At 39.9% G+C, this 26,276-nt stretch overlaps 1 protein-coding gene across 5 annotated transcripts in view; it reads right to left on the reverse strand.

Annotated features, from left to right (window-relative positions):
- ARHGAP10 (Rho GTPase activating protein 10) overlaps positions 1-26,276 on the reverse strand; it is a 331,140-nt gene that overhangs the window by 122,900 nt on the left and 181,964 nt on the right. For 4 of the 5 annotated variants that reach the window (XR_004350045.1, XM_032632923.1, XM_032632922.1 and 1 more), the window contains 2 exons: positions 7,592-7,666; positions 1,107-1,194 (listed from right to left, as the gene is read on the reverse strand). Coding sequence is in view for 4 of the 5 variants with exons in the window: in XM_032632923.1 (XP_032488814.1) it covers positions 1,107-1,194; positions 7,592-7,666 (163 nt within the window). In the remaining variant the exon portion in view is untranslated. The remainder of the gene's footprint in view (positions 1-1,106; positions 1,195-7,591; positions 7,667-26,276) is intronic. The other variant, XM_032632924.1, reaches the window with a different exon arrangement.

Raw genomic sequence — 26,276 nt, forward strand, 5'->3', positions numbered from 1 at the left:
TACTGTATCATACGCATTTTGTTAGGTATGATAATTATATTCTTTTTGTCTTTTCTATAACGTCTTTTTTAAGTCCTTACCTTTTTTGAGATATGCACTCAAGTATTTTTGAGTGCAGCAATACGTTTTAGAAAATCTTTAAAGTATTATTCCGAAAAGTGGCAGTAGAGAGACTAATGAAACAAGAAGTGTCGAACGTTGAAAACTGAAGAGCAGGATAATGGGGCCATGAGGAGTCATTATACGCATCTCTCCGCTTGTATAAATTTGAAATTTTTAAAATATACAAATTTTTTAAAACACAAAATATGTAATATAAGTTGATTCTAATGTGCTTGTTGGAACCCAAATAGTGTTTACCTGAAAATCAATCCTGTGGGTTGGTTAAAAAGAACTGATGATGGGGGAGCAGTGCCATTTGTATGCCAGGCAAAAAGCAAAGTCCCCAGTGGACCCACAGCCTAAGAATTACAGTCGTGACTGTTTTCCATTCCCTTACTCCGTGTACTTGTCCTTCATCTATCCTCAAGGTTTGTGATCATTCATTTCCTTTCTTTTCTCAAGAAAGGTGAATGCTCAAAGAAATGCTGAAGCTTTTCAAACTCGAATCCTAGATACTTTCTATAGTAAATGTAAAACTCAAAGTTTATCTTAAAAAATAAAATAAAAAACCTCATCAAGTGAACTTCTTTTCAAATCGCTCTGTATATGTATGCCATCATTATAATCCTTTAAGTTCACATGGTTTACACTTAAACGAAAACGTCTTCATTTTAGCCCACAACATAAAGAAAAGATTCAATGAATGTAATGAACAGCCTTCTTCCTTACTGTTTCAGAGCATTTAATTCCAAAAACTCACATCCACAATAGACTCTATTTCAAAACCCAAGTCTATTCCAGGTCTGTTCTGTTGCAATTTATCTATCAACTGATGTTCACTGACTATGTCCCACACTTCCTGGGACATCACTAGATACGTCATAAATGTTCTCCTTTCTCATAAGGTTTGACTTTTGAGATGCATGTTCGGAGTCTGCATTTGCTGTGTGTTAAACATCCAAACAGTCCGCTCTTCCCCCGCCCCGCTACCGAGAGGAGCTCACCTCAAATACTGTTTCAGGGCACTCGTTATTGTCTTCACTTCCCAATCTATAGAATTCTCCAGGTCCACCTCATTGCAGGTTTTCACATCTGGTGAGCAAGCAAGGAAGAAAAAAATAATTCAAACCTTGACCAAATGGCTCATCTTTAAACAGCCAAACCACAAATATTGAATTCTGTGGTTTCCTATAAAAACATTACATATAATTTCTTATCATATTATAAGCCATACTCTTTTATCAGACATTTCTCGCACTTCAGAAAATCTGTAGTGAAGATCAAAGTAAAAGGATAAGGGTTGGGCTGGGAGTAGGGGAGAACTGGACAGAGCATTTAAATATTCACAACTGCAAAGCATGTACAGCTATTATTATTACTACTACTACTCTTATTATAAGGTACTACTCAGTAGCCATGGCTTACAGCATGTGGCATTTTGCAGTGTCTGTATGTTTGAACTTGTTTCAGGTGGCATGATTGCTATCATACTGTGTTATGACAGGGGCAACAGGCAGTACCCTTAATGGCAAAATTCCTATTAGAAGAACAAGAAGTCAGTGGGGGAAAGGGATGGTAAGTCTGGTCCCACATTTCTAAGGTTTATACTCATCATATTATCTTTCTGAAGACTAATACATGATCAACCAAAACAGAAATGACACATAAACTTAAAAAGTCTTTCATGGGTAACCTTTCACATTAATGTTACAATCGATACACTCATCCAAGAAATATTTACTAGAAGCCTCTATGTAACATGTCTGACATTCATTCTAAATTAGTTTTCTTTGTCCTAAAAGTACGTTAATGATGCATTTCTTACAAATGCCCTTTCAAATATCTAGTAAACTCTAAAGAAGATGTAAAACAGGCACTAAAAAAAAGAAGAAGTAGAAGAGTTGAAGGAGAAGGAGGGCAGCACAATTAATTCTGCAAAGGAAAAAGTCAACCCTGGTTGAAATAAAAGGAAAGGATAGTGGGAAGGGCAAGCATTCCGAGTGTGGTGGCTTGTGAGGCTGGGCTACTGCACTTGGCTGTGACCTGGCAGCAGGGAGGAGAGTGCAGCAAGGGACACACACCTGGGCTTCAATCCCTCCTCAGCCTTGACCAGCCTCACCACCCCAACAAGTCAGCTCCAAACCTCTCTGAACTTCAGCTCTTCATGTGCACGACGGAGATAACGTACACGCTCTCGCGGAACTACTGAGAGCATCAAAGCAAATCAGGAATGTATGCAGATTTCCATAAATCATCTGATGAGTGGGTAATTACCACAGCTGAGTCACCAAAAGTATAAGCGTCCAGTGGTGGTACCTACCCATGGGAGGGAGCAGTAAATGGCTTAGGATGAAAGACATCAAACAATCAACAGAAACTGGAGTGAGTTTCTACGCTCCAATCACACAAAGGAGAAAATAAGAGATTTGTGGAAAACACTTACTTCTCCCTCACTCCAGAATGCTGTTTCAACTAAGACCCCCCCCAGAAAACTAGTCGTTTCAGGTATTTTTTCCTCCCTTACACTGTATTTGTCTATATACAGAAGGAAACTTGTTAGTATACCCTTTTCAAACTAAAGTTCAAAAAGAAAATCCTGTCCAAATGGGACCACCATGTTAAGTCATGCATGCCACTTAAAAAGTTTGAGGCTTTGGCATGGGAAAGGATGGGTGACAATGCAATGTTATTTCTCAAACTTTTTGAAAAGAAAGTAAAAGAGGAAGTGATGGTTATTTCACAGCCATAACACCAGATACATGAAGTCGATTACTCAAAAGTCTGGAAACTTTTCAAAGCACTTCAACAGCTCTTGATTACAGCAGCTGACAGCAATATGCAATAAACTACAACAATGGCTATTGACACTGATTACATTTTGATCGGTTCCTACAATTCAGAACTCATTTGTTACTGAGTTTGTCAGACAAGCCACAGATACATTCAAGAAATCAAATTAAGCACCCTGATTAAAGGTGCAATCCTTTATAACTAGGACTAAATAATTCTGTTCTAAAGGCTTTGCCAACCAATTACTGCAGTAACTGAATATTCTCTCTGTCATTAAGTCAATTATTTAAATCTCATACAAGTCAGATAACATTTTCAATCAACTTGCTACCAGCAAATCACCATTTTAAAATCCAGGAGGCTTCTAAAGGAAATCTTTTATTTTCAGCTTTTGACCAAATGATCATTCTATATTTTGAGAACCATAGTCTTTATATGAAAAACTAAGCCATCCTTTGAATTCATGGAATAAAAAGAAGCTGTCACATGAGAAGCCAATGACTACGTAATGTCTATTGTATTAATCCTCTATTAAATTTTCACTGTTTTCAAATAACTCAATCATCCCTAGCAGCTCTTAACAATCCGTGGATGCACTGGGACTAGGTAAATTTGTTAATAACTTATTTGGGATTCAAACTTAAAAATGCATTTAGAGTGTTCAATCAGAATATATGTTCTACCATAAATAAGGTAGAAATTCTGTTTCCTTTCTGGCCAAGGAACACTACACCTCGTGGATTAGTTTAAAACCTAAACTAATGAACAGAGATACAAATAGTTGACTTTTTATTTCGGTAAATGCTTCATAATTCTATAACCAGTGGTCATTTTTTTGAAACTGGAAACTTTCAGCCCAGCCCAACGTGCTGGCACCCTACTCGACACTGACTTGGGTCCCAGTCTAAAGTACTTGAAGACGCCCAGTGATTGAATGAGTTTGGAGAATATTCTTTATAATCCAAAATCAGAATCTTTTTCAGCTACATTAGTTTACTTTTTCCCTCAATCTTTGTGAAAAGTCCTACAAACAAAGTAAACATGGTAATATGTTTATAGTAAAACTCCCCTAAATTAGTCTGATTTCTGGCTTTCTATGGTTCTCTGTCTTAAAAATAAATAAAATCATCCAGCTGTTTTTACAAATTAAATTTAGAAACAAACAGAAAATTCACCAGCACACACAAGCTACCACCACATTTTCCCAGCACCTTCCCTTCCCAGCTCTGATGCTTTCATTCCAAAGAAGGAGAAGAAGGAAGAACACAGGACAATTCTAACTCAGCAGAGTTCCAACCTACCAATTGCGATAATTCATCTGTTACATTTTCACCCCACTTACTAAAACACCGTGACTCACCCAAAGACACCTCATCTGCTATTTCTCCCTGCCTTCCCCAATTGCTTCAGGTTTCTAATAAAAAAAAAAAAAAAAAAAAAAATTCTACCAGACTATGTGTGCCCTCTGTTAGAGCAAAAAAAAAAAAAAAGAAGGAAAAGAAAAACACCTGTAAAGGGAAGGAATGTAATTGCTCACTGGGGCATGTTCTTGTGGAACCTTAAGAAACTTGGTCCAAGGGAAAGCTAGGAGGCTGTTGGAAAATCCAGCAGACCGCTACTTTCTGCCCCCAGGGATGAAAGCTGACCAAGAAGGCAAACAACTCTTATCACCAGGGGAGGAGGGCAGCTGCCCCCTCCTTTACCTGACCTGGAGGAGTACAAATGGTGGTCAGCTGCCATTAGTACTGCATGTGTGGCAGAGAGGAGAGAAGAAAGGGGCAGGGGAGGAAAGGGGAAGGAGAAAAAGGAATGGGGGAGGGGAAGAAGAAGAACAGGAAGGGGAAGGAGAAGAAGAACAGAGAGAAATATTTTTCTCTATTGTAATTTTAAACATGAAGGTCATGAAAACACACCCAGTAGAGACACAAGTGAAGAAAACATGCAAGATATTAAGCATGCATTCTTCTTTTAGAAATCACCACAAACTTTTACACAGGAGTATTTAAAGAACGCTGAAAATATCTGCCATTTTATTTTATGTAAAAATGGCAATAAAGGAAAAATAATAGCAAAGTAAATTATTAGCTCTCAAGAACTAAAGAGAACCAAAGTGAACAGAAGTTCCTGTCAAAAAATATAAAACGACTTGGAACTTTATCTCAGATTTTTAAAAAGTTAGGTTACTTTTCATTTCTGCAAAGAAAAACGCATTCCAAACAAAAAGTACTTTGAAAAAATTCAAATTTGAAATAAATGTTACCTGGAGGAATCGAAATTTTAAAAAATAACTGCCTAAAAATGTTAAAACTTGGTAAATCTGGGGAAGGGGTATTATGGGAGTCTATTGTACTATTTACTTGCAATTTTTCTGCAGGCTAGAGATTATTTCAAAATAAAAAATTTTGGTTTTTAAAAGTAAATAAATAATTTTTTAAAAATAACTCCTAGTACCACAAATGGGCAAAATTATCAGAATTAATTGTCTACTGGAGGGAAAAAAAATAGATTGGTACAAAAGAGCAAAATTAAAAGTCTGGCAGACTCACCCAATTTTTTTCTCTTAAACATATATAACTTTGAAACAATGTAGAGAGGTTGGGAAATGTAGAAAATGAATATCTACAGGACAGTGTGTACACAACTCTTCAGAAACTCAAATTCTTTTTTTGGAAGAAGTATAAGTTAGTTCAATTTGAACACTTGCTGAATCAGGAAGAAAGGAAAGAAACATCTTAAGGTAATCTTAAATTCATTAGGAAATAGTGAATAAACCTCTTTCGTTAAGAGCTGGAGTTTGAGTTGGTAACATAAAGTAACAAGAAAATGATATTAATGCTAATAAAAATCCAAAGTTTGTGACTGACCATCTCAAATTCATACCAGGAATTATTCAGAGGTGAAGTGAAATTAATTTATCCTGTGCCGTTCCCTTAAATGCATTACTTAATAAGAAAACAGTAAGTCAGTATCTTTCTCTTGTGTCAATTCTCTAATTTCCTCTGACTGCAGAATGATATTACTGAAAACACAGCAAAAAGAATTTTTGCCAGCAGCTTAAATGAGGTTGTGTCATGCTTGTGTCCTGGACTTCTCTACGCTGAGCCTCACGGAAAGTGAAAACAGTTTTCCAGGTCATGAATTTTTGAGGGTTTAGATATTTTAAGCACCTTGCAAGGTCAGAACTGTCTTGGGACATTTCCCATGAGCAGAGGAAAGTACCACCCAAGTCCAGGGATGCGGATGATCATATGGTTTTTATAAGTTTAAGAACAAATTTGGAGACAGCTTAACACCTCAGGGTGACCACAGGGACACCTGCTTGTTTGAGCTGCCCTTGAACATGAATGAGAAGATAATAAAATAAAGCTCGGGTCCTTGTAACCGATTCACTGCCAAGTGTGCCTTTCAGCCAAATCTCCCTTTCTGATACCAACAGTCTTCCAGTTCTAATCACCATAACACCATCTTGGAAATGAGAGAAGTGTTTCTAATTTTAAAATTAACTAAAAGCAGATGCTGTCGTCCCATTAAACCCTGCCAGCTGCTACTGAACCACTGGCAACCTGAGTCTATTTCATTTGGAGCCCACTAATGGTAAAAAGGAAAATCTGACTGCCAGAATTGCATACCCAAGTTAAACCAGAGAGGCAGAAAATGAAAACAACTCGTGAAAGCAAATGTATTCTAATAAGGCTCTCCAAGTCATGACGAGGCATTTTTCCTGTGCTTAATAAGCTCAGAAAAGAGTTGTTGCTTATTAAATCCTGAATTCAAACGCAGCCAAACAAGCAACGCTCTCCATAACATCCCGGCTGATTTCATTCAGCTCGGTTGATGCTTGCTCAAAGTAAGTCTTTGCGACAATGCTTTAAGATGCAGACGGGTTTAAATGCATTGACAGAATACCTGAGGGCACTGTTAATATTGATTAATTAAAGTGAGATATCAAATAAATTAATATTTAGCAAGGTCATAATGACAGATCGGTTTGACACACAGGCCCTCAAGCCTGATGAGTTATCTTCACCCCCCAGGAGGCAGCCTGCTTTGGGGTCATGGGGGGCGGAGGAGCAGGGCCTCTTACAGGTGGCACTGAGCTGACAGCAGAGTGTAATGTAAAAGCGCTTTGTCATTCACATAACGTCTGGGGTAATGAAATGAATTCACTTTCTGGCTTCCTCTTGTCTGCGATGCCAAAGAACACTGTGTTATCAGCACAGATGGAGCAGGCATGGTTCTGGAGAACAGCCTGGTGCAAACTACAAACAAGCCACTGTGCATACCAATGAATCCCTGAGAATCAGACCCTTGCTGTTGAGTGACAGTTGTGGAAGCTCCAGAAAAATGAGCGAGTCCCAGTGGTCTTGTGCAACCAAATGTACTGTCAAGACTTTGGACGGGCAATTTGGAAGCCATGCAAATCACAGAGGCCTGGCTGCTACTCCCCTGGGAGAAGCAAGCAGTAGAAGACGTTCACCCATGAGCTGCCTTCTTTTCCTCCTCCATTTCTTAGTATGGGGGACCTGAGCAAACACTAACCGACTTCTCTGAGCCAACCGTCTCTGCTCAGGAGAAAAGGACTCCAAGACAGCAGACGAAAAGAATGGATTCCCAAGTTACGTTACTATGAAACACTGAGTTGCAAAGACAACGAACATAAACAAACAATGCATGGAAAATGATTAGAAAAGAGGCATACCCATCAACATACTGAGAAGTCTCTGGACCTTTGAACTCACCCCCACAACTCTGTACAATCCTTGGTCGTTTATACCTATTTGGAAGAGACGAAATGTTAGCAAATACAAGACAGTCAAGTCTGAAAAGCTGTCAACAAACAGTGGCACTCAGAATCCTTGCTAACTCACATTAGCAGCATTCCTGTTGCCTATAAAAACAACGTTTGACAAAAGTGAGTGTTTACCAACTTGCCTTAGCAGCTTGGTATTCATGACTTATGGTTGGAAGTTGATCTCCTGAAACACTGTTGCAGGTGGCCAAAATGTAAGGAGCCAGTGGTTATGAAAAAAAGTTGATTAAGTAGTACTCACACATACCAATGCAATTTGCAAAGATGCATGGCACCTTTCATGTTTCTTATATTTACTTATTCTTGAGATTTGTCTTGAAAACTGTTAGCCTTTTAAAAATAATATGGTGCTGATCAGGACACAGGAAGAAACCGTTGTGTGGATGATTCTTGAAGACCATGGAAATCACTCACTCAAAAGTAAAGCAAAACTTGTTTTGTTTGGGTTTTTTTTAAGAGCCATTACATGCACTGTCCAGTAAGAAGCACTAGGACTCCAAAGGAGGATCAGAGGCTGTTTCACTGGGCTGCCTTTTATTTCGCTCTCCTTACTCAGTTTCAAGCTTCTGAAATGTCCTATTCGTCTGTTATTTGCTGAATCGTGTCCCCCAAAATTCACATGTTGAAGTCCTAACCCTCAGTATCTTCAGAATGTGACTGTTTCCGGAACTAAGGTCTTTAAAAGAAGGGGTTAAGTTAAAACAAGGTCATGAGGGTGGGCCCTAATCCAATATGACTGGTATCCTTATAAGCAGAGATCAGGCCACAGATGCAAACCGAAGGAAGACAGTGTGAAAACACAGGGAGAAGATGGCCATCCACAAGCCGTGGAGAGGGGCCCTCAGAAGAAACCAGCCCTGCGGACACCCTGTTTCAGATCTCTAGCCCCGAGAACTCTGCAAAAATAAACTTCTGTTGCTTAAGCCACCCAGTCTGTGGTACTTGATTATGGCAGCCCCAGCAAAACAGACATACCTTCTCTCTCGATTGTCTCTAGAGAGCTCAAAGGACCAGAAGAGGAAAGGCTGGCCCTTCAGCCTACACAAGACTATTAAGAAGGATCAAGAATCAAAGTAGCAGAGAGGCACCTTCATGATGGGAAACACTGACTCCAAGAGCAGAGAAAGATGCAGGTCAGCCCTGCCAGGAGTTGGGGAAAAAAAGAAACTGTCAAGAAACACAAAAATCAGAGCTTGAGCCTGCTGGAGGAGAAAACACCAGCCACAGCCCACTCCTTCTGTCTCCTACAGGCTAGAAGACCATGTCCAGAGAATTTTAAATACCAGAGGATTTTTGTCAATACTACTCTATTTAAGAAACCTAAAATAGTGGCCTCAAAGCCAGAAGCCAAAAGAGCAAGTCATATTCTGCAAACAAACGTGCCCTCTGAGAAGTGCCCGCCATACAAAGAGAAATGAAATAAGAATGTTACTTCAGCAATAATCATCACTCTGTGCTGGTAATTACTATCAGATAATAGATCAAGTTCAAATTCATCAACTCGAGAGAAGGAGAGTTCACTGCTAATGCGTAATGAAAGGTACAAGGGGGAACTAATGCTACTCAACACAGTTTTTCCTTTTTTAACATGAAATTTAAATAAACCTCCTATAAAAGCAGCTTGGAAACGGCACATAGAATACATACACTCAAGTCATGTAGGATTTACTGTTTCTTGTTACATTGTCCTTAAAAGCTCTGGACTAGGGACTTGGGACAAATTTTACATCTATGAACACACACATGACATACAAAAGACATCATATAAACAGATTTGAAGAATATAAACCAATCAATACGCCAAGTCATACGATTCGTATATCCTCTCCAACTTCTCTTCCAAATTTCCTCTATCAGCCAAAGGGATCAGCGTTTCTCATCACCAACTATTAGAATTTTGAAAATCTTCTTTGACTTCCTGTCACTTTCCAAATGCAGCAGATCGCAATCTCTGCAATTTCTTCACACTCTGGACTAATCTCTGCTTCTTCAGCACGACCTCGAACTTGATGCCTGCATGTTGAGCATCCCTACAGGGACATACACCCAACCATAATCCATTCTGAACACCATCGTTTTTTCTACTTTCTATTTTTCAAGCCACTTTGATTACCTTTAGGTCTCTCCCATCCCCATTTAAAAGTTAAAGTCATCAGATCCAATCCGAATTCCTCAGCTGAAGAAGCATGTAAGGAAGGCACAGACACATAACTCCCCATAAGGGGTCCCACCTCACCTGCCCACACTTATTGCAGAGTATTTGTCTTCAATCAGAGCAGACCGCTGACTATCAAATTCATCCCCTCCTCAGGCACAAGTCTCCTCTGACGGGGAAGTTCTTCCCCTTCTCTTCATTAATAACTCATCTGCCAAATATGTATTCACCAAACACATGGCAGGTGTGATTCTAGTTGCCCAAGAGTCGACAGTGAGCAAGGTGAAGTCCCTTTAAATCAGAAAAAAATCCCACCTTTTCTGTCACCACCCACAGTGATATTTCCTTTTATTAAAATTTTTATCTGTTTTGAACTTATATATTCTTTTCTCACCATTTTTTCTACTGAAGCGTAGTTAATTTACAATGTTTTATTAGTTTCAACTGTACGGCAAAGTGATTCAGCTATACATATCTGTGTGAGTATATATGTGTCTATATCTATTCTTTTTCAGATTCTTTTCCGTTATAGGTTATTACAAGATATTGACAATAGTTCGCTGTGCTCCACGGTAGGTCCTTGTTGTTTACCTAATTTATATACAGCAGTGTGTATCTGTTAATCCCAGACTCCTAATGTCTCTCCCCCACCACCGCCACTATCTCCTTTGGTAAACCTAAGTTTGTTTCTATGTCTATGAGTCTGTTTCTGTTTTTGTAAATAACTTCATTTGTATCATATTTTAGATTCCACATATAAGTGATATTGTATGATACTTGTCTTTGTCTGACTTGCTTCAATTAGTATGATAATCTCTAGGTCTATCCATGTTGCTGTAAATGGCGTTATTTCATTCTTTTTTATGTCTGAGTAATAGTCCATTGTATATATATATGTGTGTATATATATATATATATATATATATACACACTACATCTTTATCTATTCATCTGTCGATGACATTTAGATTGCTTCCATGTCTTGGCTACTATAAACAGTGCTGCTGTGAACCTTGGGGTGCAGGCATCTTTTTGAATTAGAGTCTTTGTCTTTTCCAGATATATGCCTGGGAGTGGGACTGCAGGATCATATGGTAGCTCTATTTTTCGTTTTTTAAGGAAACTCCATCCTGTTCTCCATAGTGGGTGTACCAATTTACATTCCCACCAACAGTGTAGGAGGGTTCCTTTTTCTCCACACCCTCTGATATTCCCTTTTTCTGAATGTGACTCGTAATTATTTTCTTTTAACACCTGATCACATTTTAAAACAAGTCCACATTCTGCTATTCACAGTTGCCAAAATCAAAATTCTGAATGCCTGACCTGACATCAGGTTATTTAGGTCTGTATTTTTCCCCACTCAGCATGAATATTCATATGTCACTATGTTAAAAATAGTTTCCACACCAAACCTATCTGAAGATGTTAAATATGGGACAGTATATGTCCCATATTGCCTTTGCTTAAACACGTCCACCTCAGAATTTTCAGATTAAGAATCGTGGACTCTGGGACTTCCCTGGTGGTCCAGTGGTAAAGAATCCACCTTCCAGTGCAGGAGATGTGGGTTCGATCCCTGGTCAGGGAACTAAGATCCCACACACCGCCCGACAGCTAACTAAGCTCACGCACCACAACTACTGAGCTTGCGTGCCTCAACAAGAGAGCCCGCGTGACACAACCAAGACTCGACGCAGCCAAAAAAATTAAAAATAAATAAATTGTTAAAGAAAAAAAAGAATTGTGGACCTGTGTTCTTCCTTTTCTCCCCAAATACATAGAGATATTACCTGGAAAGATATTAGGTTAACTTTGATTTGGGCTTTTTTCGTTTATTTTTAATAGCTTTCACAGTGCTTTGCATAGAATAGTTGAGTATAGAATAATAGGTATAGCTAGGTTGATTTGACTTGAAATTATTTTAGAACTACAGATACAGATTGAACTTGGCCCAAACCAGACATTACACTTAAGAACTAAAAACTTTAACATCCAAGGTATTAATAAACAAAACGAAAAGACAACCCTCAGAATGGGAGAAAATATTTGCAAATGAAGCAAGTGACAGGGATTAATCTCCAAAATATACAAATAGCTCATGAAGCTCAATAACAGAAAAACAAACAACCCAATCAAAAAATGGGCAGAAGATCTAAATAAACATTTCTCCAAAGAAGACATACAGATGGCTAAAAGCACATGAGAAGATGCTCAACATCACTAATTATTAGAAAAATGCAAATCAAAACTACAGTGAGGTATCACCTCACACCAATCAGAATGGCCAACATCAAAAAAATCTACAAACGATAAATTCTGGAGAGGGTGTGGAGAAGACGGAACTCTCCTACACTGTTGGTGGGAATGTAAACTGGTACAGCCACTATGGAGAACAGTATGGAGGCTCCTTAAAAATCTAAAAATAGAGCTACCATATGATCCAGCAATCCCAATCCTGGGCATATATCCGGAGAAAACCATAATTTGAAAAGATACATGCACCCCAATGTGCAATGCAGCACTATTTACAATAGTCAGGACACGGAAGCAACCTCAATGTCCACTGACAGATGAATGGATAAAGATGTAGTAATATGTACAATGGAATATTACTCAGCCATAAAAAAGAATGAAATAAGGCCATTTGCAGCAACATGGATGGACCTAGAGACTGTCATAATGAGTGAAGTAAGTCAAACAGAGAAAGGTAACTACCATATGATATCACTTATATGTGGAATCTAAAAAAAAAGGGTACAAATGAACTTATCTACAAAACAGAAACAGAGCTACAGATGTAGAAAACAAACTGGTTACCAGTGGGTAAGGTGGAGGGGAAGGGGATAAATTGGAAGATTGGGATTGACATATACACACTATTACATATAAAATAGATAACTAATAAGGACCTACTGTAGAGCACATGGAGCTCTACTCAATACTCTGTAATGGCCTATATGGGAAAAGAATCTAAAAAAGAGTGGCTAAATTTATAACTGAATCACTTTGCTGTACACCTGAAACTAACATAGCATTATAAATCTACCGTACTCCCATAAAATATTTTTTTTTTAATCCAAGGTATTAAAACTTTTTCGGCACACCAAAGCTTACTGACAGGTATCATTACACCACAATACTTTCTACCTTTTAACAAAAATCTATAATTGGGTCAAAGTGTTTATAGGCTCAAGGATTTTTTTTTCTTTTAATTTATAAGATTGGTTCTGATCGGTAGTAAAGGCAAGGTAAGTGCTCTCAAGTTCACTGACAAGCAGCTGATGACAGCTGTCCCTGGGCAAAGCGGCCAAGGTGAAATCAAATGTGCCTTCCTTCCCACCACCTGCCTCCTCCAATCTCACACAGTGCTGTCACTAAGCACTGCCCACATCTTCCTTGAGGAGAGGGGCGAGAAGTAGAAATGAGTTTCATCATCATCTCGGCCTCACTGATTCCTTCTCTAAACCCAAATGATGCTACCAGACCCAGAGGGTCCGTTCAGCTCCAGAAAACAGCTGCCTGGAACTCAGGAACCCCAGTGGGCAACCAGAGGTCCTTGTAGGTGGGCTGGAGAATCAAAAGAGAAAAGAAGATACTTTGAGACAAAAAAAAAAAAAAATTACAAGCAAAAGGAAAAAAAAAGTTTTAGAGGGTTGATAAATTCCATTAAACAACAGAGGTGGAGGTAAAGGCTGGAGGGACTCAACTGACAAGTCAATGAAGTAAGAAGAAAACACAGTGCCATTTGGAGTTAAGGAAGCAGAAGAGAGAAGACAGGTAATTAAAACTCGCACACAGGAAAGGCAAACAGGGAGAAGAAGAATATCAAATGGAAGGAAGGAGAAGTTGGAAAGAAGTGAGAAGATAACAGGCTAGAAATTATATCACACTTAGTTTCCTGTTAATTTCATAAAAAGTACTGAGGACTTACTATATTTTAGGCACTGAGTTACAATAAAGTGAACACATAGGGTAAAATTAAAAAGAGAATTAAAAATGAAAACAGAGAACAACTTGGGACTAACCCAGCCAGAAAGTCTTTTGTTTAGGAAAGAACATTTTTGGCTTCAGGAGCAGATTCTGTGCCTGAGAGCCCATGGTATACATTTAACAAAGAAACTGAATAAGCTAATAAATAAACTGAATCAGTAATTGATAAGTTGATGATTGGTTAGTAAAGAGATGTGGAAAGAAAATGAAAAGACAAAAAGGATTATTTATAACTACAAAAAATAATACAACATTGTAAATCAACTATACTCCAATATGAAATTTTTAAAAAATGTTTTAAAAAGAAAAAATATAGATATAACAGTATAAAAAAGTAAGGCTCAAACTGGAACATCAACACTTTTGATGGTAACAGGCACAAGATTATTGCAAAAAGCTTTCCAGGTGTGTGATTCTACAGAATAAATTATCAGATTCCACGGGTCTATAAACTAACATTCATTCAGTTCTCATCTAGTAACCAGCAAAGTGCTTGGTGTGAACTGAGATATTTGAGCAATATCTGCAGAGGAAGTGAAACGTTTATTTGCATTTGTGCACGTTGACAACAGGGGTGAAAGGTCATTAATGTTCACGTTCACATTCACATCAAAAGTCTGCAATGTGTCATTATTAATGAGGCATATACAAACATGGACATGCATACGTACAAATAAAGGTTTACACATCTCACCGGCACTGCAAAGACAAACTCTCCTGTTGGCTATGTAATGAACAAATACAAATATTCATGCATGTATGTGTGTGTATAATAATTTTAAATATGTTTGATAATTATATCTTATATATCTTGAAAGATTCTTGAAAATAAAAGGGAAACAGTATCATATGTAAAATGATTAGGAAAAATTTGTGAGGAAATACCTAGCAACAAATCTTAAGAATGCTATGCTAGGGCTTCCCTGGTGGTGCAGTGGTTGAGAGTCCGCCTGCTGATGCAGGGGACACGTGTTCGTGCCCTGGTCCAGGAAGATCCCACATGCCGCGTTGTGGCTGGGCCCATGAGCCATGGCCGCTGAGCCTGCGCTCCACAATGGGAGAGGCCACAACAGTGAGAGGCCCGCGTACCGCAAAAAAAAAAAAAAAAAAAAAAAGAATGCTATGCTATATCGCTAATTATTAGAGAAATGCAAAACAACACACAATGAGGCATCACCTCACACCAGTCAGAATGGCCATCATCCACAAGTCTACAAATAAGAAATGCTGAAGAGGGTGTAGAGAACAAGGAACCCTCCAACACTATTGATGGGAATGTAAATTGGTGCACCCACTATGGAGAACAGTATGGAGGTTTCTCAAAAAACTAGAGTTGCGTATGATCCAGCAATCCCACTCTTGGGTATATATTGGAGAAAACTCTAATTCGAAAAGATATATGCATCCCAATGTTCACGGCAGCACTATTTACAATAGCCAAGACATGGAAGCAGCCTAAATGTCCATCAACAGATGAATGGACAAAGAAGATGTATTATACACACATATACACACACAATGGAATATTACTCAGACATAAAAAGGAATGAAAGAATGCCATTTGCAGCAACATGGATGGACCCAGAGATTATCATACTAAGTGAAGTCAGAGAAAGACAAATATCATATGATATTGCTTATATGTGGAATCTTTAAAAATGATTCAAATTAACTTATTTACAAAACAGAAACAGACTCAGAAACATGGAAAATAAACTTTAGGTTACCAAACGAGAAAGTGAGGGGGGAGGGATAAATTAGGAGTTTGAGATTAACATATACACACTACAATATATAAAATAGATAGTCAACAAGGACCTACTGTATAGCACAGGGAACTATATTCAATATCTTGTAATAACCTATAATGGAAAAGAATCTGAAAAAGATATATATAGATAGATAGATAGATATATAACTGACTCACTTTGCTGTACACCTGCAACTAACACAACATTGTAAATCAACTATACTTCAATTTTTTTAAAAGTGAAAGAGATACTACAAAAGTCATTCAAAGAAAAGCAACAAAGAGACTCATGAATATCGTTTCAGGTCATAGGTGAATTACAAAAACTTGGTAATGCGTTCCTTCCATACATTTATAACTAACCCTCAATAAGCACTATGCTTATATGTCTGTGTAAGTATAGTAAACACTTTCCAGTCCACCCACTACACTGAGATCCATAAAAATAAACAGGTTCATACACAAAGACACCCTTCCAAGATACAGGGTGATCCATAATATTTTAAGGTTCTGTCAAAAACACGTTTATATTAAATTAGTTTTAAATATAAGCACATAGAACCAAGAATGATTCACTCTCCCATCAAAGGGACCTACCATTCAACATCATAAATTTAAGATGCTCTATATATAAGACTGCAGAATTCTAAAGATTTAGAAGAAGAATGCATTATTTTTAACACTTACAATGTATTAAATACTGCAAAAAGCAGTGTAAGAGACCATTTCTAAGCACTGGGACAGTTAGAAGGTTACCTATAGCTTTACAAAGACGAGAAGCTCAAAACGATACTGAGTAACATTTTAACCTTTCTAGATCTTGGTTCCCTCATTTAAAAAAAAAAAAAAAACAACAAACAAAAACAAAACATATCCTGGAAATAGAAATTTGTTAAGGTTATAAGATACAAACTATTACAAATTAAGCTTATGGGGATTCTGGAAGCTTCCAGCTCTCCCCTCTCCCAGTTGTTACTGGCAAGTTACTCAACCTGTCTCAAACTTCTTTATCTGAAAAATGAGGTTAATGATGGAATGGGGTTGTTGTGAAAATTAAAGGAGATAATGTTTATAAAGCATCTGCATGAGCCTTATATAACAAGCACTCATGAAACTCTTTTTAACTGTAACTTAAAATCAAGATTAATATCAAAACACCTTGGCAAAATACATATAAAAGTCACCCTAACCAAGGCATGTAGTCTACAGCCCACTGTGATAAAATAAAGCTTATGTTGGGAAGACAGTCAAAGTGTATTTAATATGAATGACTCATGGAAAATATAAAATTCCTGTTCACCAATAACGTTTGGAATTTCTCCCCTGGATGATAATTATTTGGGCGGCAGATAGAAAAGCATTACAGACAGCTACAATCTGCCAGGAACTGATCTGCGTTATCCTTTCCTATGAAGTCTTGCTTCCACTTTCATGTCGGCTTTCCCCTACTCTTTTCATAAAAATCCATTTCTGGGCTAGGATCAAGAGCCTCCCTACCAGCAGGCACCTAGAGGAGAGGTCTCATGATTTCATTCACGTGTTCTTTTCACACCCAGACCAACCCAAGGCTGAGCTCAGAAACCTGCCAGCTTGGCACTCCCGAGGCTGGCCGTCACGTGCATGTCCATTCCAGCAGGAGTGAGAAATACCCAAAAACAGGACAAGGCAAATATCCCATTCCAGGTCCAAGCCAATTTCTTTGGAAGTACTGATAATTTCTGGACTCTTCAGACACATCTAGGCCTGACTCTAAGTCTCATCCTCTCAAATCCAAGTCTCAAATATAAAGAGTGTTTGGTTTACCAAGGGCTACCTTTGTATTAGGGTCCAAATGGACTATAGTATATTCCCAGTACTCCGTGTGGCTGGCCTCATCTCCCGTTTCCAGGCAGCACAAGGGAAAGCATTTTTGCTTCAGCCCAGACAACCCCTAGGCTTGCTGTTATTCCTTGTACAACCACCAAGCCAGCAGGCAGGATGCCTAGAGAGGGGCAGGAGGAAGCTGCAAAATAACAGGGAGTTTCCTCTCTCACTAGAAACACTCGGGGTCCCAAACTCTCCCCAGGTGCCTGATGTCTAGCTGTCCCAGGTCTAAGAGGTCTAGCTCTGACTCATTCAATGTGCCCTTCCATCTTTCCTCACAGCGTGAACCTCGGGGAAAGAAGCATCTCACAGCCTCTGGACCTTCCGGCATCCCTATCACCACTAAGTTGCTTGGTCACCCAACTCTTCGTCTCATTTTACTTCTATCGCCACAGAGTAATTCTAAGAATCGAAGACCGGCATTCAAATCCCAGCTCTGCCACTTTCAACTTGTCTCTTGAGCCTAATATATGCACCTACGCCTAACCAAGAAGATATATCTGCTCAACTACCTACTGAGTTTTGTAGAGATTGGGTGAACTAGAGTACACAAGATACTCGGAAAAGGTAAACTGCCGTTTATTTGAATTTTAAACACTGTCAGATGCAGGTCCCACACCGACATTAGGTCTGCCACTGAGAGACTTTCCAGGGAGTTGCAGAGATTCTCAGCAAAGGGGACACATCTTCCTTGGGTTGATGGTACACCCTCAGAGGTCCATGATGGAGCTGGTCTGGAAAGAGGGCAGGTGTAACTTCAGAATGGCTTCATCCCAGATCGAGATGAGCACTTCAGAGAGTGATACTCAAATCTTCCCTCCCCACTTCCCTTTCCTATTGTCTACAGTTTCAAACCTCCTCTGTTCCTTAAACATTTGTCTTCTGAAAAGATGCTCAACGTCACTAATTATTAGAGAAATGCAAGTCAAAACTACAATAAGGTATCACCTCACACCAGTCAGAATGGCCATCATCAAAAAGCCTACAAACAATAAATGCTGGAGAGGGCGTGGAGAAAAGGGAATCCTACACTGTGAGTGGGAATGTAAATGGAAAACATTATGGAGGTTTCTTAAAAAACTAAAAATGGAGCTACCAAATGATCCAGCAATCCCATTCTTGGGCATATATCCAGAGAAAACGATAATCCAAAAGGATACATGCACCCCAGTGTTCACTGCACCACTGTTTAAATAGCCAAGACATGGAAGCAACGTAAATGTCCATCAACAGATGAGTGGATAAAGAAGATGTGATACAGGGACTTCCCTAGCAGTCCAGTGGTTAAGACTCTGAACTCCCAATGCAGGGGGCACGGGTTCAATCCCTGATCGGGGAACTAAGGATCCCACATGCCACACAGTGTGGCCAAAAAATTAAAAAAAAAAAAAGAAGTGGTACATATATACAATAGAGTATTACGCAGACATAAAAAAGAATGAAATAATGGCATTTGCAGCAACACGGATGGACCTAGAGATTATTATACTAAGTGAAGTAGGTCTCACAGAGAAAGGCAAATATCATATGATATTACTCATATGTGGAATGTGATTTTTTAAAAAAGATACAAATGAACTTATTTACAAAACAGAAACAGACTTACAGTTATCGAAAACAAACTCATAGCTACTGAAGGGGAAACGGGGTTGGGGAGGGGGATAAATCACGAGCTTGGGATGAACACACACACTACTTTATCTAAGACAGATAACCAACAAGGACCTACTGTATAGCACCGAGAGCCCTACTCAATATTCTGTAATAACCTATATGAGAAAAGAATCTAAGAAAAGATTGAATAGGGCTTCCCTGGTGGCGCAGTGGTTGACAGTCCACCTGCCGATGCAGGGGACACGGGTTCGTGCCCCGGTCCGGGAAGATCCCACATGCCACAGAGCAGCTGGGCCCGTGAGCCATGGCTGCTGAGCCTACGCGTCCGGAGCCTGTGCTCCGCAACGGGAGAGGCCACAACAGTGAGAGGCCCGCATACAGCAAAACAAACAAACAAACAAAAAGAATGAATATATGTATAACTGAATCGCTTTGCTGTACACCTGAAACTAACACAACACTGTAAATCAACTATACTCCAATAAAATTAAAACATTTAAAAAAATGTGTCTTCTATTTTTTCATTAATCTCCGTCTTCAGAAGATCAGCCTAGAGAATCTCCATGTCCTCATGTTCATTGTGGTTCAGAGCACCAGCTTTAAAAAAAAGTCGGTCTTGGATGTGAGCTGTAGTCTGCCATTTCCTAGCCCTGAGACTCACACAAGTCAAATGATGACCCTTCACTTCAGCTGAGCGTGTAAAATGGAGAAATACCACTGTCTTACAGGGTTCTTGTAAAAATGACACGTAAGTACAACCTCGTTATTCTCTAGTTTCATGACTTCTTGACTTCTATTGGTTGTTTCTTGGTCCTCCTCATACCTGAATTATCTAGAGCGTTGACACTGTTGATCCTGCTTCAAATCTCCCCTTGTGGATTCCCTTACACCACACTCTCTCGATTCTCCTCCTACCCCTTTGACCGTTGTATGTCTCCTTCACTCTTCTTCTTCCTCTCATTCTCTAAATGCAAAGATCCCCAAAGATTCTGCCCTTTGCCCCACTATCTTCTTACCTCACCACCCACCTGAAGGATTTTCCAGCTATCCAAACTTTGCCTCACTAAAAATGATGCCCATACCTCTCTGGCAGCCTTCATTGCGTTTCTGACAGAAATGTCACAGGTACCTGGAATCTGGGATATCCAAAACCAGTCCGTATTCCCCCGAACCTACTGTTCCTCTTGCATTCTCTGTCTTGGCTAAAGATGTCTTCAGCTACCAGGGTTGGAAACCTCAGAGTCAGTTTTTCCTTTTCCCTTTCGTTTACCTCCTACACCCAACAGGCCACCAGATTCTATTTTTCTGCCAAGGGTCTCTTCCTCTGCATCCTTTCTTTCCATTGCCAATGGCAAGTTTAAACCTCCGTGATTTCTCACCTGGATTATTTCTAAAACCCAACCAGTCATCTTTCCTTCTATGCCCCTCCCCTCATCAACTCTCCTTCCTGTCAAAGTTCTGAACACATCCCTGCTCAGATCTGTCATTGTCTCACCAGTGCCTACAGAATTGAGGCAAATACGCAGCCCAGCACCTGGGATCTGCCACACTCCGGCCTCAATTGCTCACAGAGCATCTTCTCACGTCATCTCCACCCACTCACTTCCGCCAGCAACACCCCAGGGTGGGTGAACACCATCTGCGCCAGCATCTCCCTCTGAAGCAAAGAACAGGTTTGCTTGCAGCCTTGGAAAATATAGTGTCCATCTAGAGCAAACGGCAGACATGCTTGCCAGTCATTTCGAAAGAGTCGAGTTTCCTAAGTACAGTGTTATCCTTCTCCTAAAACACAACCCAATGTGTGCAGATATATCTGAGCCTCTTTGCAGTGCGCTTGGGAACTGGGGCTCAGGGCACCAACACGAAACGTAAAACACTGGCTACTGAGAGTAATGAACTGTCCTTCACCTCTGATCCAGGAGTCTTGTGTCTTCTACCAGCATCCATGAAACTGTACAGGCTAACTTGTTCACATGAAAGTAAAGTAGAATCTCAGCACCTTCACTGTCTTGAAACTAAAGGTTAGATTTAAGAACAGGAACCATACCTTGACCATTTCTCCCCTGTATCTTTCCTTCAAGAAACAGCCAGAAAGTTCTGAGTAAAGTCCACCTAACATGTACACACCCAGAAGTTAAATTAAGTAGTAAAGTAAGCTGGAATAAATGGGCAGCTAGGGAAGAGTACATTTTATTTTCAAACTCATCATTCGTGTAGCTCAAGTTGAAGTAGCTACAAATTTTTACTTACTTCTAAATTAGAAAAGAGACTCAGACTCAAGGCAAAAGTTGCCCGTTGCTATTTGCAAGACTCCTTTTTATCCCTCCTCTACAGAGATCAGAATATTAGAAAAGGTCTACTGGTGTCTCGCTACTGCCACCTGCCTCTCCTCCACCTCAGGGCAGCTGTGGCATTAGGGACAAATCGATGTTAGGCAAAGGCAACCCTGGACAATCTCTCTCTCTCTCTTTTTTCTTTTCTTTTTTCTTTTCTATTCCTCTTTTTTTCTGAAAGCTTGAGATAATCTAAAGCCATCATCTTCCTCCTGAGTCTCTTTTCTTCCTTGCACTCTGGCCATTTAACTGCTCAAGTATCCGTAGGGCAGAGAGACAGGAGGTTGAAAGGCAAGCCAGTTAATTTCACTGCTTGTTACAAGAGCCACTTAAAATTACGTGACTAAAGTGAACTGAGGTGATTTCTTTGCCTATATAAATTACTATTTAAAAAACAAAGTCCCTTAGTGTTCTCAGAGCCTTGCATCAATAATGGGACCACTGAATTGTGACTGGCCTCAATTCATAGATTTATTTCTAAAGAAGCAACTCACATTTACTGAACACTCAATATACGCCAATGTCCCAAGCCTCCCTGTTTAATTCTCACAACGACCCTACGAAAAAGTTGCTACCATTATCCCGAATTACACATGATCAAATCAAGACAGAGAGGTTAACCAGCTCACTTGCATGGCTCCAGAGCGAAAAAGTGGAGAAAGAGATTCTGAACAAGGCTGACTTCTGAGTCCCTGTTCTCCAGCTGATGCTAAGAGTGCCGAGAGAGCCTTACAATAAAATGCCCACGGACCTCATCCAAATGGGAGCCAAACACACAAAGCCTCGCACACCTACTCAGGAGCAAGAAGATTTAACCATCTGTCCGTATTAATTTCACTCAACGATTCATTTGGAAGCTAATAGCTTTAGACGCTTCTTTGCTCTTAAAACAAATAAGATTACTAATTGAGAAAATTAAAAATCAGTCCCGAATCGCCTGGAGTTAGTATTTCAGCTCTGCATTTGCATTTCTGCAGACACCACAAGACTCTTCACCTCCCTACCGTGGAAGCCTGTCCTCTGTATCCACCCACACACATCTCACACCCATTCTGATTCAAAAAGAGACAGCGAGCGAGAAGGTCTAGTTTACTTGCTGTAAATTTTCTGGGGACAGCTGTTCTTTATTTTCTTCATTTTGCACATAATTGGCCCTTGGCAGTTGAAGATTAATGTGCAAACGTAAAATATGTTGAAGTCCACTTTGGGCATTTTCCCTCCCACAAAGATTAATACTGAAACTATACATTATCATCTTCTACCGTCTTGAGGCCCCATACAATTCCAGAAGTGCTCTGGAATCAGAAAAATCCTCAAGTCAACTTGAGAACGATTTTCCAAAGACCTAAAACTTTGCTTTCCAAAGAAAGAGAAATTCACTTTTACATGCGACAATTCAGACTGTCACATCTTAGATGTGGCTTCCTACTTCTATCCCATGAATTCACAGCTTGTTACAAAGCTGAATTTGATAACTGACAGCTTGCCTAGACCGACATTTTAATGCCATGCTCTAGAAATTAAAGTGAATATTCAAATTATCCACATATGGAAGAATTTTTCAAGAGAAATTCATAAACAGAAGTGGCACACAAATATAGTTTTAAATCATGACGACTATTTAAAGAACTTTTTAAGCAAAAGAGCCTTACTTTGTTTTTGCACATTTTACAGCACATGCACCTGAAAAACGCTGTGTCACCCAGTTCCAAACAAAAGACCAGGTATTGGGCATGGGAGGCAGTTCCTTAAGTTGTTTACTTAAGGAAATTATTCTCCAAGCTCTGAAACCTTGAGATTTTTTTCATATGTAACATGATGCATCTTTCTATCTATGCCTAAAATATTACCCATAATTCAGAAAGATGCTGACAAATTCATGGAGTGAAAACCAATCCTGCAAGTTATTTGAAAGTACTAATTCCAATCACATACAGAAGAATAAATTCTTTCACTAATCTTCCAATAATATTACAAACTGTTGGAACACATAATATTGCCAATGTGGCATTTTCAGCAGATCTCTGAATACTCGAGCAAAAAGCAATTGCTTATTGAGTGCTTACTATGGGTGCAAGACATTGTACTTAGAAATGAGAAGAGGCAAAGGATAAATAAGACATTTTCTCTACTCCAAGGGAAAAGCAAAGTTCCAGAAACAAAATAAATATGTGAGACACAGTTAACGATACCAGGCAATAGAAGTGCCAAGTGAAGAACGTGTACATCTCGGGATTAAAACAACCCAGGGGAAGGATGGAAAGAGGAAATAAAGAGATACATTTATGAGTAGTAAAATCTACTATCACCAAAATTAGCTCTTTTGACCTTCACAAACGTGGGTGGGAGTAGATAGCGAGAATGAACTTCCTAGTTCCAGTCTTTTAGAAACTAAGGGTCTGAAAGGTTAACAAAGTTTTACCAAACTACAACTTTCCAAAATGCCTCCCTTATTGCACCACTTTGGAACGTAAACCTACAAATCCTTGTCACCCACAGAAAGGTAAACCTCCCACAGAGGAACCTGAGTGCCCCCTCTCTCCCACACGCCTCTCCAAGCCCCTCCTCCAGTCTCACCCAATGACTCTCAGGTCCCAGATGCAGCACATCCTCTCAAACACCTCCACTTCAACACCCACTCTTTTCCCTGCCAAGACTCCTTGCTCCTGACACCCTGCAAATGTGCACCTAGAACAGTTCCCCCTCGTACTTTAGAAGGTAGCCTGACTGCTGGGTCCTCAAGGAAGCCTGGAGTCAGTGGTATTTCAGAGGCCCAGGAGGGGCAAAGGAAAAGACTGGACCCATCATCATCTTCCAGGGGTGCAGGCGCCTGGAAAAGCAGACACCATCGTGACAGCGCCATGGATCAGAGTGGCTGCACAAACAATGGCCGAGAGGGTGTAAAACCGCTTGAGAATACTGGCGTCTTTTCCCACAGAGGGAGAAACTACCACAGGGCATCAGAAACTAGGCATCGTGCAGAGGTGGTAGGTAGGAGGGGCTCGAAGCAAAGCAGTGAGATGAGCGAACACTTCTGAATTTGCCTTGGGTTAACCTACAAGCATCTAGCTTTGAACCATCCTTGACTTCTGATGCACTGAAACCTGGCCACTTTGAGACATTTTGTGATTTCTTCTCTTAACCTCACTTTTTAGGGTGGAGGTCGTACCCTACATCAACTATGCTCTCTCTTGTAATCCCAAAAGTTACATGGATCCAGGACCTGGAGCCCTCATAAACTCTACTTTCTCAGGAAAGCTTCTTCTATCCCCTAAAAAGTACAAGATGAGAAAACTCCTGTCTGTTCTTACTGGACCTCTCACTGTCCACTGCAGAAGCCCGGCCACCAATGATTTTGATTCAACAAAGATGACTGAGCCCAGAAATCTGCATTTTCAGGAAGCACCCTGGTGATCCTAATATATTTCATCAGGTCTGCCAGGGACCCATGAGTTTCCCTGATAGCCTTTGTTTCCCAAACTAAAACTTGAAGGTGAAATTCCTTGCAGAAGTGTGATTCTCTGTGTACAACCAACTGCTCCAGACGACTACATCTTCCTCTGCTCAATCACTTGGATGTATCCATGCTGCCTGACCCCAGTGCCAAATCGATCATCCTCAATCAGTTACCGCCCCTATGGAATACTCCAACCTAGGCAGAAATCTGAGTCATTCCACCTATGGCTACTAATACTGGTTTTTATATTTATCTTTCTAATAAGCCTGCTACTCTGCTATCCACTACCCTCTAGTACTTACCCCAGATCCTTGCCAATTAAATGCAAATGCCTGAGTACTTCTTTACCTCTGTTTCTTCATGCTTCCTTTCCATCTGGCTTGCTTCTGTTTCCACATCTTTGCTGACGTCCCTCTAAATGCTAAAATATACTTTTCTACTCCTGTAAAGCCAAAGAAGGCTGTTCCTAAACACAGTCCTCAATTAAGATCACGTACTCAGGGCTTCCCTGGTGGCGCAGCGGTTGAGAGTCCGCCTGCCGATGCAGGGGACATGGGTTCGTGCCCCGGTCCGGGAAGATCCCACATGCCACGGAGCGGCTGGGCCCGTGAGCCATGGCCGCTGAGCCTGCACGTCCGGAGCCTGTGCTCCGCAACGGGAGAGGCCACAACAGTGAGAGGCCCACGTACCGCAAAAAAAAAAAAAAAAAGATCAAAAGTACTCAGCAATCCATCAAAATGCATTCAAATTCCCTTGAGCCATGCAAAGTTGTAACACTTTTATTTTAGTACCTGTTATACTTAAATTACAAATATCTATATTTTGCCTACCATTCATGGATCAAGCATTATATGTAACCAGCCTTTAATATGTATCTCAACGGCATAGAGCAAGGCTATTTATCAATACACCACATGAATGCTCAATAAATACTGGCTGACTGGCTTCAGATGAAAGCTAGGGTTTAACTGTGATAAGTCACCTGTTACTGAGGGAAGGAAAAGAACACTGTGCTATTTTCTTGGGAAGTTTTCTTTTTTGTTTGCCTGGGTTTAGGTTGGGTTATTTTTAAAAAGAAGTTGAAAGTTCCCCATGTAACAGGACACTACAAAGATAACAACTGTGTATTCCATTGCTCCAACCCACAAGAACATTAGGACAGTGGTGCCTAAACTTTACTATGGATTAGCATCACCTCAGGAGCATTGAAAATGCCAACTTCCTATTTCACACCTGACAGCAATGAAATCAGACTGACTGGGTGTGAGAGCCAGGCAGCAGTGTGGTTTGAAGATCCCAGGTGATCCCACTGCACAGCAATGTTTGAGAACAGCTGCTTTAGGAAGTCCTTCAGCTTGGAAAACATAAGCAATACTTTCCCAGTGGTAGTCAGACTGCCTGGATCCATT

The sequence above is a fragment of the Phocoena sinus genome, chromosome 5, assembly GCF_008692025.1.
Source record: "Phocoena sinus isolate mPhoSin1 chromosome 5, mPhoSin1.pri, whole genome shotgun sequence".
Classification (NCBI taxonomy): domain Eukaryota; kingdom Metazoa; phylum Chordata; class Mammalia; order Artiodactyla; family Phocoenidae; genus Phocoena; species Phocoena sinus.